The 14,303-nt window shown below is 39.9% G+C and overlaps 1 protein-coding gene across 6 annotated transcripts in view; it reads right to left on the minus strand.

Moving 5' to 3' along the window:
* Nucleotides 1-4,432: 4,432 nt before the first annotated feature.
* LOC115167589 (LARGE xylosyl- and glucuronyltransferase 2) overlaps nt 4,433-14,303 on the minus strand; it is a 238,894-nt gene continuing 229,023 nt past the window's right edge. For all 6 annotated transcript variants that reach the window (XM_029722163.1, XM_029722161.1, XM_029722162.1 and 3 more), the window contains 5 exons: nt 9,319-9,482; nt 8,804-9,082; nt 6,774-6,920; nt 5,749-5,944; nt 4,433-5,112 (listed from right to left, as the gene is read on the minus strand). In XM_029722163.1, the coding sequence (XP_029578023.1) occupies nt 4,915-5,112; nt 5,749-5,944; nt 6,774-6,920; nt 8,804-9,082; nt 9,319-9,482 (984 nt within the window). In that variant the 3' untranslated portion in view covers nt 4,433-4,914. The remainder of the gene's footprint in view (nt 5,113-5,748; nt 5,945-6,773; nt 6,921-8,803; nt 9,083-9,318; nt 9,483-14,303) is intronic.

Here is a 14,303-nt window from a genome sequence, read left to right on the forward strand (position 1 = left end):
CTCACCTCTGTTCTTCCACGTCGAGCATTTCATAACTAGAAACAAACCAATTTTGCGAGCCATTCATAAATCACAACTTAGAAAAGGCTTGAACAACAAAATACAGAGTCAGCATTTTCATAAACAACTATCTGAAATTCAAAGTAAAGCAAGAGTACATTCCTCTACTGGATTTTTGAAGCTTCGTGTTGCTGCCTCTCCTCTTGAGAAGCTTCCAGTAAGCCTCTATGTGGTTGGTCTAATGTGACTTCCTGTTACGTTAAGAGTGCTTGTGTCAGACCCGTCTAATGTGTGCAGTGGATAAGATGATTCATAATGTCATAAAGGACCACATCCAGCAATTGCTCCATTATTAGCCAGCAGATAAGAGAGGGGAAGGAAGGAAAGGAGGTACAGATGGATGGAGGGAAGGCGAAAGTGAGGGTGGTGTAAATTTGTCCTTCAAAGTGTCATGAGGGTTTGCATAAAGCGTTTAATTCATTTTGAAAGAAGCATCGCATCTATTCGCGATGGACTAAATCACTTCCCTCCAACCGGCTCAGAACAACTTCACCCTGTATATGTTGAGAGGTCAAACAAGTCTTTAGATGGTTATCACTACCAGGTTGTCATTGCCAGGGTCATTCAAAGGTCAAGAGATGTCAATGAAGATAATTCATTGTTTAATTCTGCTCATCTTTGAATACCTAATGCGTCAGTCTAATGGTTTGATAGGACTTAAAAATTATTATAATTTAAAAAACATTGCACTCTTTCTTGTAAGGAGAATACAGATACTTTCTTGCATTATGTCCAGTCTTTTTGATACGTTTATTAAATGTTTAGTATAAGTACATCATTTTTATTTACTTTTTCCCACTAATCTTTGAATGATCCTTATGCAACAATTTATGTCATACTTAGATGATGGTGATTTGTAGATCAGTTGTGCCTTCTGTGAGTGAATGCCAATTAATAGATAATGTCATGCCCTGACCATAGAGAGCCCTTGGTTCTCTATGGTGTAGTAGGTCAGGGCGTGACTAGGGGGTGATCTAGTATGTTTATTTCTATGTTGGTGCTAATATGGTTCCCAATTAGAGGCAGCTGTTTATTGTTGCCTCTGATTGGGGATCATATTTAGGTAGTTATTTTCCCACCCCTGTTTTGGTGGGATATTGATTGATTGTTAGTGTGTTTGGGCACTACGTCCTCACGGTCTTTGTAAGTTTTGTTATTTTGTTTTGTTAGTTTCACTTAAATATGTAGAATTATACTCACGCTGCGCCTTCGTCCGCTCATTTCCAAGAACGTGACAGATAATCTCGGTGACCCATTCTACCTTTTGTAATATGAAAACATCTTACTTTTTATTGCTTATGCAGTGACATAACTATTTTCATAGATTATTATCATCATGCCTCATTTGTTTCTGTAGATATTGGAGATGGCGAAGTGGATATGAAGAAATGCTTGACTTAACAATTTTTATTATATATTTTGTGAAAGAAAAACTGCCTGCCTGGCGGCCGATTATTTCCTTAAGACAAGCAATACATCTATGAGAGACAATTCCATTTTCAGGCTGGTAATAAATGTCACAGAAGATAACAAACAGCTGACAAAGAATTACATTTTCTTTTGTTTTCCCTCCTTGGTGGGTGTGTGTGTGTTTATTTGCTTTCATAAAGTCAATTCCATTGCAGACATTATGTCTTCATATAAACACATTAATGAGGGGAGAATCCTTGATATTTTAACACCAATTAACTCTGAAAATAAATCATGTGTATATAATTCCACACTTATAGTGGTGATACCATATCCTTCAATCTGTTCCACATATGTTCCAATGGAGACAAACCTCAGACAAACTGGTAGAAAAAGGGCAGATTTATTTAAAGCACTTTGTCCCCTACATAGAAAAATATGATTGATTTGAGTCGACAATAATAAATAGAGTGCCTGACTATCCTCAGGCCCCATTGGTAATGTACAGCAGTACAATCAATATCCAGTTACACAATACAGCAAAGGCACTAGCATTTACTGCAATCAGAACAGTCGACAGGGGTTGTGCGAGGCATGGAAGGTGGCAGGGGAGGTGATGTCTGGATCCATCTCTTGGTAGCCAATTCAATGGCAGCTCTGTATGTACCTAACCCATAGTAGCCATGTAGGGTATGTGCCCAGCCCATAGTGACATTATATGTAACCGTTCAGTCATTACAAAGTCATCACAGTAGAAAATAGGCTTGAACACTTGTGCCGTTTCTTGTGACCGTAGGTGTATACCTATTATTTGGTATTTGGAGTGGTAGGTTCATTGGGGTTGAAAGGTTGATTTGTTTCTGCCCGGTTGTCCCATGGATTATGCAGGGTGTTCAAAACAGTAGTAGTAGCACATAGAGATTTAGGAAGGGGTTGGGATTAGAGAAAGAAGGGATGGTTTGTGAGAACAGGAGTGGGTTTCAGGATGGCGCACGAAAAAACAAGGAATGGGTAAATAGAAAAAGGAAAGTTTTAAAGGAAAGGGGAAATGGTCATCGTAAAAGGAGAAAGGTTTGTTTGGTAGATGACAAGGTTTGTTACAGTAGATGGCACATAACAGTGTATCACTCATCTAGACATGGCACTGGTAATACTCCAATCGCTCATGGAATTTCCGAAGTGATTTTTAACAATTCAACAACAGGCCGTTTATTTGCAGCCATTTAATTTCTAGCAAGTGTTTTCTTTGATGCTATTTAAAAATTGGGGTCTGTTTGCGGTGGTCCCAATCAGTAGTGACTTGTATTTTTTGGCTGAATTTGGGCTCATATTTGGCTTAAAGGGGATAAATATATGCACGAAGAAAAAATATATATTAATATTAACACATATATATAGTACCAGTCAAAAGTTTGGACACACCTACTCATTCATGGGTTTTTCTTTATTTTTACTATTTTCTACATTGTAGAATAATAGTGAAGACATCAAAACTATGAAATAACACATATAGAATCATGTAGTAACCAACAAAGTGTTAAACAAATCATAATATATTTTATATATGAGAATTTTCAAATAGCAGCCCTTTGCCATGATGACAGCTTTGTACACTCTTGGCATTCTCTCAACCAGCTTCATGAGGTAGTCACCTGGAATGCATTTAAAATTAACAGGTGTGCCTTATGTTCATTTGTGGAAGTTCTTTCCTTAATGTGTTTGAGTCAATCAGTTGTGTTGTGACAAGGTAGGGGGGTATACAGAAGATAGCCCTATTAAGTCGATATTATGGCAAGAACAGCTCAAAAAAGCAAGGAGAAACGACAGTCCACTACTTTAAGACATGAAGGTCAGTCAACACGGAAAATTTCAAGAACTTTTAATGTTTCTTCAAGTGCAGTCGCAAAAACCATCAAGCACTATGATGAAACTGGCTCTCATGAGGACCACCACAGGAATGGAAAACCCAGAGTTACCTCTGCTGTCGAGGATATGTTCATTAGAGTTACCATCCTCAGAAATTGCAGCCCAAATAAATGCTTCACAGAGTTCAAATAACAGACATGTCAACATCAATTTGTCCTTTGGTCTGGAGTCCAAATTGGAGATTTTTGTTTCCAACCGCCGTGTCTTTGTGAGACGCGTGTGGGTGAACGGATGATCTCCACATGTGTATTTCCCACCGTAAAGCATGAAGGAGGAGGTGTTATGTGGGGGGTGCTTTGCTGGTGACACTGTTTGTGATTTATTTAGAATTCAAGGCACACTTAGCCAGCATGGCTACCACAGCATTCTGCAGCTACACGCCATCTCATCTGATTTGGACTTACTGCTACTGTAATTTGTTTTTCAACAGGACAATGACCCACACACCTCCAAGCTGTGTAAGGGCTATTTGACCAAGAAGGAGAGTGATGGAGTGCTGCATCAGATGACCTGGCCTCCACAATCCTCCGACCTCAACCAAATAGAGATGGTTTGGGATGAGTCCGACCGCAGAGTGAAGGAAAAGCAGCCAACAAGTGGGAATTCCTGTTAGAAAAGCATTCCAGGTGAAGGTGGTTGAGAGAATGCCAAGAGTGCAAAGCTGTCATCAAGACAAAGGGTGGCTATTTGAAGAACACTTTTTGGGTTACGACATGATTCCATATGTGTTATTTTATAGTTTATGTCTTCACTATTTTTCTACAATGTAGGAAATTGTAAAAATAAAGAAAAACCCTTGAATGAGTAGGTGTTCTAAAACTTTTGACTGGTAGTGTATATATGCCATATTTGTTTGTTATTAATTGATAATCATTTACATTGAGAAAAATACTGATGTCATTAAATATCTTATTAAATATAATGGAAAATTATAAGGCTTAAACGTTTCTCCAGTTCGATTGGTCACTCCGAATGTGATTCCGACTCGTCCCCTTGAAGAGACCAGGGAAGATGCAACTTCATTTTCTTTCAGTTCTGTGTTTCCCAAAATTCCTGTCCTTGAGTTCCAGGTCCAGATATCCCATGTGGACGGATTGGTTTGAAATGTATTTTCCTCAGAAAAGGCCCTGATTGTCAGAACAAATCATGATAATCGTCACTTACTCCCAGACTTAAAGCAGTCAACCACTCATCCCTTTCAGAGAAATGTCTTCCCAGTGAGCCCAATATCTTGTGACCACTGTCATGTCTGATCTGTTTGGTTCTTTGTTTTTATTCCAGTTTGGGTCATAACCCATTATAGCATAGTTGGGTGGGTCATCCCAGCCCAAACCACCCCAGAAAGTTTAGCTAACACATCTCCAGAATGTTCTACAAGACTTTAAAGCTATTCAAGCTTAGTAGTGATATTGGCTGATAGTTGCCAGTATTCCCAAACCCCTTTAGACTTGCCAGGGAGCAGCATGGGAGCCGTTGGGGCCCTAGGTATGAAGCCCAGTGGCCCTTGGGAGTCCTGGTTTAGATGTTCCTCTGAGCAGTAAGGTACTTGAGGGCGGCTGCGCCGTACTTCCGGGACAGGTCTTGGTGGAACTCTTCTTTTAGGGTCTGCAGGCAGTATCGGTAACCTGGGCTGGAGCGGAACTTGGAGATGTCGAAGCTGGGTGCGTGTGGCATGTGGATCATGAACGCGTTGGGCAGAACCATCAGGTCGTACTCCTGGGGGGTGGGAAAGGGGGGGAAAATGTATTATTTTATTTGCTTATTGGACATGGTCCGTGTACAATAGACACCACATTTCAGCATTTTAGCTACGTAGCTAATACTCTTCTGCAGTCCCAGCTGTGACTGAAATAATTTAAGACTCGAGAAACAAAGTCACAAACGTTGCTCTTAGGTGCTGAACACTGAAAGGTCACAGCTTGACTTTGATTTGTGGGCAGTTACAATAGCTATTATTCCTGACTTAGCAAAAGCATTAAACCTAATATCAGAGGTCTACCGCGAATCACATCTATTCTAATCATTAGCATAACCTTAACTGAATTCCAAAGATGAGTTGAGGTTTTGAATTAAACTTAAATTAAAATGAGTTATTATGTGCAGATTATTTGGGAGTAGAGTCTTTGAGGATAAAATGTGAACAATAACTTTAACGACCATTTTTCTTCTCAACAAGCCATAAACAGATAAGTATATCCAGACTTTAACTACATTTCTTTGTCTGCCCGTCTTGTCTGCTATGGTTGTTTGGTCTACCTAGTGTGTGCAAATGTACTGTGGTGTGATAATGTGTCCTGGAGGAAAATAAATATATTATATTCTAACACCCTACCACTATCCTCCCTACTGTACCTGCGCATCTAGCTCCATGATATGGGAGACCTTGTTCCAGCCAAATCCCACGAAGCGCTGGTCGTACTCAGGACAGTCCCGCTTCACCACCACATAGGGCTCAAAGTCCGCCTCCCACTCCACCTTATAGGGCGTGGTGGCTGTCCGCCACTTGGCATAGTTGGTAGGAGCATGGCCCTTGGTCCAGACGTGATACCTGGGAAGGCAAGGAGAAAGGTACGTGTACAGGTGTGTTAATAATAGTTTTGAACTAGATTGCATACAGTGCATTCGTAAAGTATTCAGAACCCTTGACTTTTTAAACATTTTGTTATGTTACAGCCTTATTGTAAAATAGATTAAATCAGGGTTTTTTTCTCATCAATCTACACACAATACCCCGTAACGACAAAGCAAAAACAGATTTGGAGAATATTTGGTATTCAGGCCAAATAGTTCAATCTTGGTTTGTCTGAGAGCCCTTTAGGTGCCTTTTGGCAAACTCCAAGCGGGCTGTCATGTGCCTTTTACTGAGGAGTGGCTTCTGTCGGGCCACTCTACCATAAATGAAGGAAAAGCAGCCAACTAGTGCTCAGAATATGTGGGAACTCCTTCAACACTGTTGGAAAAGCATTCCAGGTGAAGATGGTTGAGAGAATGCCAAGAGTGTTCAAATCTGACATCAAGGCAAAGGGTGGCCACATTGAAGAATCTCAAATATAAATTATATTTTGATTTGTTTAACACTTTTTTGGTTAATACATGATTCCATTTGTGTTATTTCATAGTTTTGATGTCTTCATTATTATTCTACAATGTAGAAAATAGTAACAATAAAGAAAAACCCTTGAATGAGTAGGTGTGTCCAAACTTTTGACTGGTACTGCATATATTATACAATTACTTCAACGTATCAATGTACTAAATACAGTATCAAAATCAGGATGGATGCTCCAAGTTATGTCATCTATTTCAGAAGGGCCAATCAAACCTCCTGATCAACAAGCCAGATTGTCCAATGGGGTGAGCTGTTAGTGCTGGTGTACCTGAAGGTGTAGAGGGTCCCCATGTCCAGCATGGAGAGCAGCTCAGCTTTGGATTTGGGAAAGGAGAGGCGGTAGCGCAGCGTCTCAAAGGCCGGTACAACCAGAGCCTTCTTAGTGTTGGCCATGTCTAACTGGACCACTGACTTTCTGCGGGGATAAGATAAAGAAACCATTCATTTACAACCAAAACTGTACATCAGCTAGAGCCACATCTGCCACTAGTTGGTTGGAATGCATTGCTGGCAACACCTTAGCTGTGGGTTCGACTCCCACATGGGCCATATATGAACATCATACAAACAGTTGAAGTCAGAGGTTTACATACACCTTAGCCAAATACATTTAAACTCAGTTTAACCACAATTCCTGACATTTAATTCTAGTAAAAATTCCCTGTCTTAGGTCAGTTGGATCACCACTTGTGAAATGTCAGAATAATAGTAGAGAGAATGATTTATTTCAGCTTTTATTTCTTTCATCACATTCCCAGTGGGTAAGAACTTTACATACACTCAATTAGTATTTGGTAGCATTGCCTTTAAATTGTTTAACTTGGGTCAAACGTTTTTGGGTGGCCTTCCACAAGCTTCCCACAATAAGTTGGGTGAATTTTGGCCCATTCCTCCTGACAGAGCTGGTGTAACCGAGTCAGGTTTGTAGGTCTCCTTGCTCGCACACGCTTTTTCAGTTCTGCCCACACATTTGTATAGGATTGAGATCAGGGCTTTGTGATGGCCACTCCAAAACCTTGACTTTGATGTCCTTAATAAGCAATTTTGCCACAACGTTGGAAGTATGCTTGGGGTCATTGTCCATTTAGAAGACCCATTTGCGACTAAGTTTGAACTTCGTGACTGATGTATTGCGATGTTGCTTCAATATAACCACATCATTTTCTTCCTCATGATTTTCTTCCTCATTTTCTTCCTCTATTTTGTGAAGTGTACCAGTCAATCCTGCAGCAAAACACCCCCACAACATGATGCTGCCACTCCAATGCTTCACGGTTGGGATGGTGTTCTTGGGCTTGCAAGCCTTCCCCTTTTTCCTCCAAACATAATGATGGTCAATATGGCCAAACAGTTTCATCAGACCAGAGGACATTTCTCCAAAAAGTATGATCTTTGTCCCCATGTGCAGTTGCAAACCGTAGTCTGGCTTTTTTATGGCAGTTTTGGAGCAGTGGCTTCTTCCTTGCTGAGCGGCCTTTCAGGTTATATCGATATAGGACTCGTTTTACTGTAGATATAGATACTTTTGTACCTGTTTCCTCCAGCATCTTCACATGGTTCTTTGCTGCTGTTCTGTGATTGATTTGCACTTTTTGCACCAAAGCACATATATCTCTAGGAGACAGAACGCGTCTCCTTCCTGAGCGGTATGACGGCTCCGTGGTCCCATGGTGTTTATACTTGCGTACTATTGTTTGTACAGATGAACGTGGTACCTGCAGGCGTTTGGAAATTGCTCCCAATGATGAACCAGACTTGTGGAGGTCTACAATTTTATTTCTGAAGTCTTGGCTGATTTCTTTTGATTTTCCCATGATGTCAAGCAAAGAACCCTGAGTTTGAAGGTAGGCCTTGAAATACATCCACAGGTACACCTCCAAATGACTCAAATTATGTCAATTAGCTTATCAGAAGCTTCTAAAGCCATGACGTAATTTTCTGGAATTTTCCAAGCTGTTTAAAGGCACAGTCAACTTAGTGTATGTAAACTTCTGACCCACTAGAATTGTGATACAATTAATTATAAGTGAAATAATCTGTCTGTAAACAATTGTTGGAAAAATTACTTGTCATGGACAAAGCAGATGTCCCAACCGACTTGCAAAACTATAGTTTTTTAACAAGAAAATTGTGGAGTGGTTGAAAAACGAGTGTATGTAAACTTGCGACTTCAACTGTATGTTGTCTGTAAATTGCTTTGGATTAAAATGGCTGCTAAATGACTATATATCAAAAAATCTCAGCCAGTGTTCTGTCTATTTTTATGATGGAACATCTTCAGGAACAACTACAACTCACCTGAGGTAATCATAGAGGCCGTACATGGGCAGGAAGTCCACGTCTGCCAGGAACACATAGGGTGTGTTGGCGTTCCTCAGGGCCACATTTCTCACCAGGTTGACGGGGTAGAACTGGCCCTCCTTGTAAACGATATGGTAGCCCACGTTCTTACGGTTCTTCAGCACCTCGGAGGCCTGGGCGTAACGCAGAAACTGTTGGGCCTCAGCGTCTGACATGTACAGGGACAGGCTGATAGGTCCTTCCCAGTGCTTACATATGGCCTCCAGCATCTGTAACCTGAGATAAATAGAGATGTCATAAAATAGAGTATTAGAGATACAGAAATGTATAGTACATAATGATAATAAAAGCAGTGGTGGAGGTAGAGAAGAAAAGGGTGAGGAGAGGGAAGAGGAAGAAGTAGAGAAAAAAGCAAAAATACAATCATATTTGTAGAGTTGCACTCCTCATTAGCCATATCGTAATAATGAATTCATGCTCAGGGGGGTCAGAGCTATAAGGTGAGTTTTTACCTGTCCATAGAGAGCTGTGCGACCAGCGTGACGTCTGTGTCGTCCCCGGCGGGCGTGTACTCGTACTGCAGAAAGTAGAGGTGCACGCGGTGCACTGTGATTCGCTCCCGCCGGAAGTCATAACACTGGTCGTCTTCATCCAGCTCCTCCAGAGCTCCTTGTAACTGGAGAGGGATGGAAAGAGGGAGGTCAAAACCAATGTTTAGACTGTAAATATTACCTCTGATAGGCTAACATGGTTTCATGACACCATGCAGTCAGAGGTGACGAGGCCATGCGGCTCTGTACACTGTTGTATTCTGGCTGGATGTCCATGGGTATCATAGTATAGTGAATAAAGGTATGGTGAATATTAAAACCTCCTTGAGGTGTTAGGGAGTGGTTTGTTAAATGTTATACCATGGGTGGTTCTAATCTTGAATGCTGATTGGTTAAAGCCGAATTCCAGACGGTGTCTATTCCACAAGTTACCACCGGCTAAATCTATGATGTTAAAATGCCTATTTACTCTGTTCCATCTGGCTGCGCCAGCCACTGTCTCATCAGCCCAGCTAGGCAATTTATGAACTTGATCTCCACTATAAAAAGCATCTAAACGATATATCTAAACATTATCTCATATTTCTTTTAGACTAACATTTAGTTTTCAACAACGAAGATTTGTGTAGAGCTTATTTGTGTAGAGCTTGCGGTCTGTCTCTCCAACATTTGCAACATTGTTTCAATATTCAAAATCAATCTCCAGCTGTCCCATAGTAATGAACATGTTGGGAGTCAGTACGAGACAGACAGGCAGGCAGCGTTTCTCAGCCAGTCGTAATCCTGAATCAGCTGGCATAATTTTTGGGGATCTATACAAAGAAATGTCAATAGAAAGAAGGTTAAACTAATGGAAGTGTAGCTAGGTCACAGTCTTTCCAGCTTCAGTTTGAAGTGATTGTGTTAGCTGTGTTGTTGGCTAGCTCCTCTGATCAACAGTGTCCTGACAAGAGAGCACAATTTCTATGCCAGGTGAAATCGCGCCTCATTATGAAGTGAATCTACAAAAAAGTGAATTGATGCCTATTAATCCTTCTGCCATGCAAACTTATTTTAGTCATGTGCTTTTAAGAGTGACTACGCAGAAATTGAAATATTTGGGAATTTGGGTCACAAACAACAAGATCTCTACAAAGCCAATTTCCCTCCCTTGATACTCTGCCTGAAACAGGATCTTGAACACTGGGATTTACTTTCTCTTTCTCTGGGCGGAATAGTTAACATTGTTAAAATTAATGTGTTAAGTTTTTATAGTTATTTCAATGTATTTCTTATCTTTCTGACAAAATCGTTTTATCTCCATAGATAAACTGATATCTGCTTTTATCTGGAACAAGAAAAACCCTTGGATACGTAAGAGCGTATTGCAGAGATCTCATCCCCAGGGTGGTCTAGCACTTACGAACTTTCAATACTATTAGTGGGCAGCTAATATAAGAATCATTCTATATTGGATGACAGAAATCCCTGATGTTACAGGCCCGAAACGGTTGATCTTGGAGATCTCATCCTGTGGCCCCACCTCCTTAGCTGACTTACTCTGCTCAAGACTTGCATTAGCTGAGCTTGTTTCCTAATACACGAAAAACCCTATTGTGAAACATTCTCTAAAAATCTGGAAACAGTTCAGGCGATCGTTTGGTCTCAGTGAATTTTCAACTTCTGCCCCATTATTAAACAACCGTACATTATCTCCATCATTATTAGACCGTGCGTTTCATATCTGGTCTGGAAAAGAGATCTCCTCACTGAACGACTTGTACATTGATATGGATTTTGCATCTTTTGAACAGTTAGTACAAAAAATAAATATTCTGAGATCCCATTTCTTTAGATATCTGCAATTGTGTAGTTTTGTCTCTTCATACTCTAGTCACTTGCCATCACGCCCCTCTACCTCCCTTCTAGATTCTCTTTTTAAAGTGAAACGTTATATCAAAGGGGGCATCCACTTGACCTATAATTTATTAAATTCGCACAATCTGGATTCCATGAACTCTCTTAAAAACCACCTAACGTAGGCTAATGTGATTAGCATGAGGTTGTAAGTAACAAAAAAAATCCCAGGACATAGACATATCTGAAATGGGCAGAAAGCTTAAATTATTGTTAATCTAACTGCACTGTCCAATTTACAGTAGCTATTATAGCGAAAGAATATCATGCTATTATTTGAATAGAGTGCACAATTATAAACTTGAAAATGTTTTAACAAACCAATTAGGCACATTTGGGCAGTCTTGATACAACATTTTGAACAGATATGCAATTGTGCATTGCATCAGTCTAAAACATTTTTTTACATTTTTAGTCATTTAGCAGACGCTCTTATCCGGAGCGACTTACAGTAGTGAATGCATACATTTCATAATTTTTTCCCCCGTACTGGTCCCCCATGGGAATCAAACCCACAACCCTGGCGTTGCAAACACCATGCTCTACCAACTGAGCCACAAAACGTTGCATATACACTGCTACCATCTAGTGGTCAACATTTAAATTGTGCCTGGGCTGGAATAATACATTATGGCCTTTCTCTTGCATTTCAAAGATGATGGTAAAATAAATACATATTTTTTCTTTACTTTATTACACGTTTTGGACATGTCCGAAATGGACAGATTTCTGGATATCATTTTTTTTAAACATTTTCTAATATACTGGAGAGACTTACAGAACCTTCTACCTTTATTGCATTATTTGGAGTGGCACCACAGGAGGCCCCTCTAAACAGTTCTTTGGGCAACATTTACTACTCTTCTAGCTAGACGTCTTATACTATTTAAGTGGAAATTTCAAAGGAAGTTATGCAACATCTCAAGCTAGAGAAAATATGTTACTCCGTTATGGGATCTGCAATAACATTTTATAATATAACTTTTTTACTAATTTTACAACTCCATTAACAAATTTTACAACTCCATTTTACAACTCCATTAACAATCCAGAAGTTGTATAATTATTTTTACAATTTTTTAACTTTTTGTCTTATAATATCTTTTTTTGCTGATTAATTATATCACTCATTGTATATCATGCCTGCTTTAAGTCTCATTGTTATGGATGTATCCAAATAAATGTAACTAGAAAACAGCTTAAACACATGCAAATTAAGCTACTTTGTTGTTATTCTGGCTGCACTGGTTGACATGACTGCAAGTTAGCCTTAGTTGGCTAGCTAGTAAGCAAAGGATAAGAACGTTGCCAGCCAGTACAGCAATAGAACATTTAAAATTAACGACTGGGTCACGTCCATAGATACAAAACAAAAGGACTGAACGACTTGGTTGCGTCTCTGACAACTGAACCGATAGAACGAACGACGGGCGGCTTCGGTAGCAACCCTAGATTTGTGTCAGGACTGTATCTTGTGGAAGGATGAAATAGTATGAATAAATTCATCAAAATAATGTTTTTAATTAAAATATGTGACTCGTTTCAGGAAACTAGGCGTAGGTCACGGGTCACTACTTCACAGGAGAGCCATTTGAACGTAAACCTTTTTAATCAAAATATAATTTTTTCGGCAGAAATGCCTTCTGGCACATGTGAATTTTCATGTGCCTTAATAACAGACTTGTATGCCGTCTGTAAATACAAATACAATTATTAAATTATGAACCTAGTTGGTTTAGCCACAGAAAAAGTAAGCAACCTTCTCGCTAGCCATGACTGGCTGAGATAATAAGTGGGCTGGAAATGCCGAGAGATGAGTTCGGATTGGATTGCCATATAGCACGCTTCTGTCTATTTGAGCTGGTCAGTATTTGTAGGTAATCCTGTCTAACACAGCTTTTTTTATGTCTCGCGTAGTAGAACTGCATAAGTGTTGCTCTCCACTTTCTGGAGGACCGAGTTTTGAAATCAGAGTTTGATAGCTAAGGAGCTGGAGAAAACGGCTGTCTCCGGATAACATCTTTAAATTAAAGGCAACCATGGCATCTGTGACAGGGAGAGGCGTCCATCCATGATGTATATGGGTAAGATAGTTTAGCTAGGTACATTTTCAGATATTACACGTTTCTAATTTTGACAGAAAGTAGTTTTCATTTCAAGTTAAATTGTACTGTTTGCTAGCCAGCTAACGTTAGCTCGTGTATGATCTTATTATTCGTATCTCAGAGCCATTTGCTTTGCTAGTTAAAGCCTAATGTTAGCTAGCTAACATTGAACCTGGTTGGTTAGGTACCTGCAGATTCATGCAGGGTAGTAATGTCATGAGTTGGGATAATGGTTCATTGTTTAGCTAGCTACATGTCTTAACAAAAGACTCCCCTATGCAAGTAATGATTTCAATAGAAAGTCACTGTGACAACTGTTGATAGACGTAGCTGGTAAATTCACTCTAGCTATCTACTCCAGTTTCAGAACACTCTCGTCTGAGTGTGCCAGAGTACAGAATAACTGACGGATTTATGAACGCTCAACACCCGTTGAATATGGTCGGTGTCAGTAAACTTTGGCAAAAAAAGTGCAAATTGTTGCCAGCAGCACAGTTGCAGTCACCAACACTCTTGATAACATAACAACAGCCTAACCAGCTCTGCTAGGGTGAGAAAATGGTGAGGGAGATGTTCTCTCATTTGTGTCTGGAAGTAGCTAGCCAACGTTAGCCTGTTAGCTTGGGTGCTTGACTGTTGTTGTTAGGACAGAACGCTCGGATCAAACCTTAAAGAGATGGGTGGGGCTAAAGTTTAAGAGAGTGTGAATGATACTGAACGGGTGTAGACAAAGAAGAGCTCTCCAGTAGGTACCAAAACATTTAAAAGCCATTTTCTCAAAAGTGAGGTAACAAGTTTATCAACTTTCAAAGCAGAATTACTTTCCCATTGTTCAACAAATGCAGTGTATGATATACCACTTTGTAGCTCTGTGTCTCTGCTTTTATCCAATGTAAAATAAAAAAAACACAATTTCAAATTTTGCTACATATGACAGAATCAAGG

This window comes from Salmo trutta, chromosome 29 (genome assembly GCF_901001165.1).
Source record: "Salmo trutta chromosome 29, fSalTru1.1, whole genome shotgun sequence".
NCBI lineage: Eukaryota > Metazoa > Chordata > Actinopteri > Salmoniformes > Salmonidae > Salmo > Salmo trutta.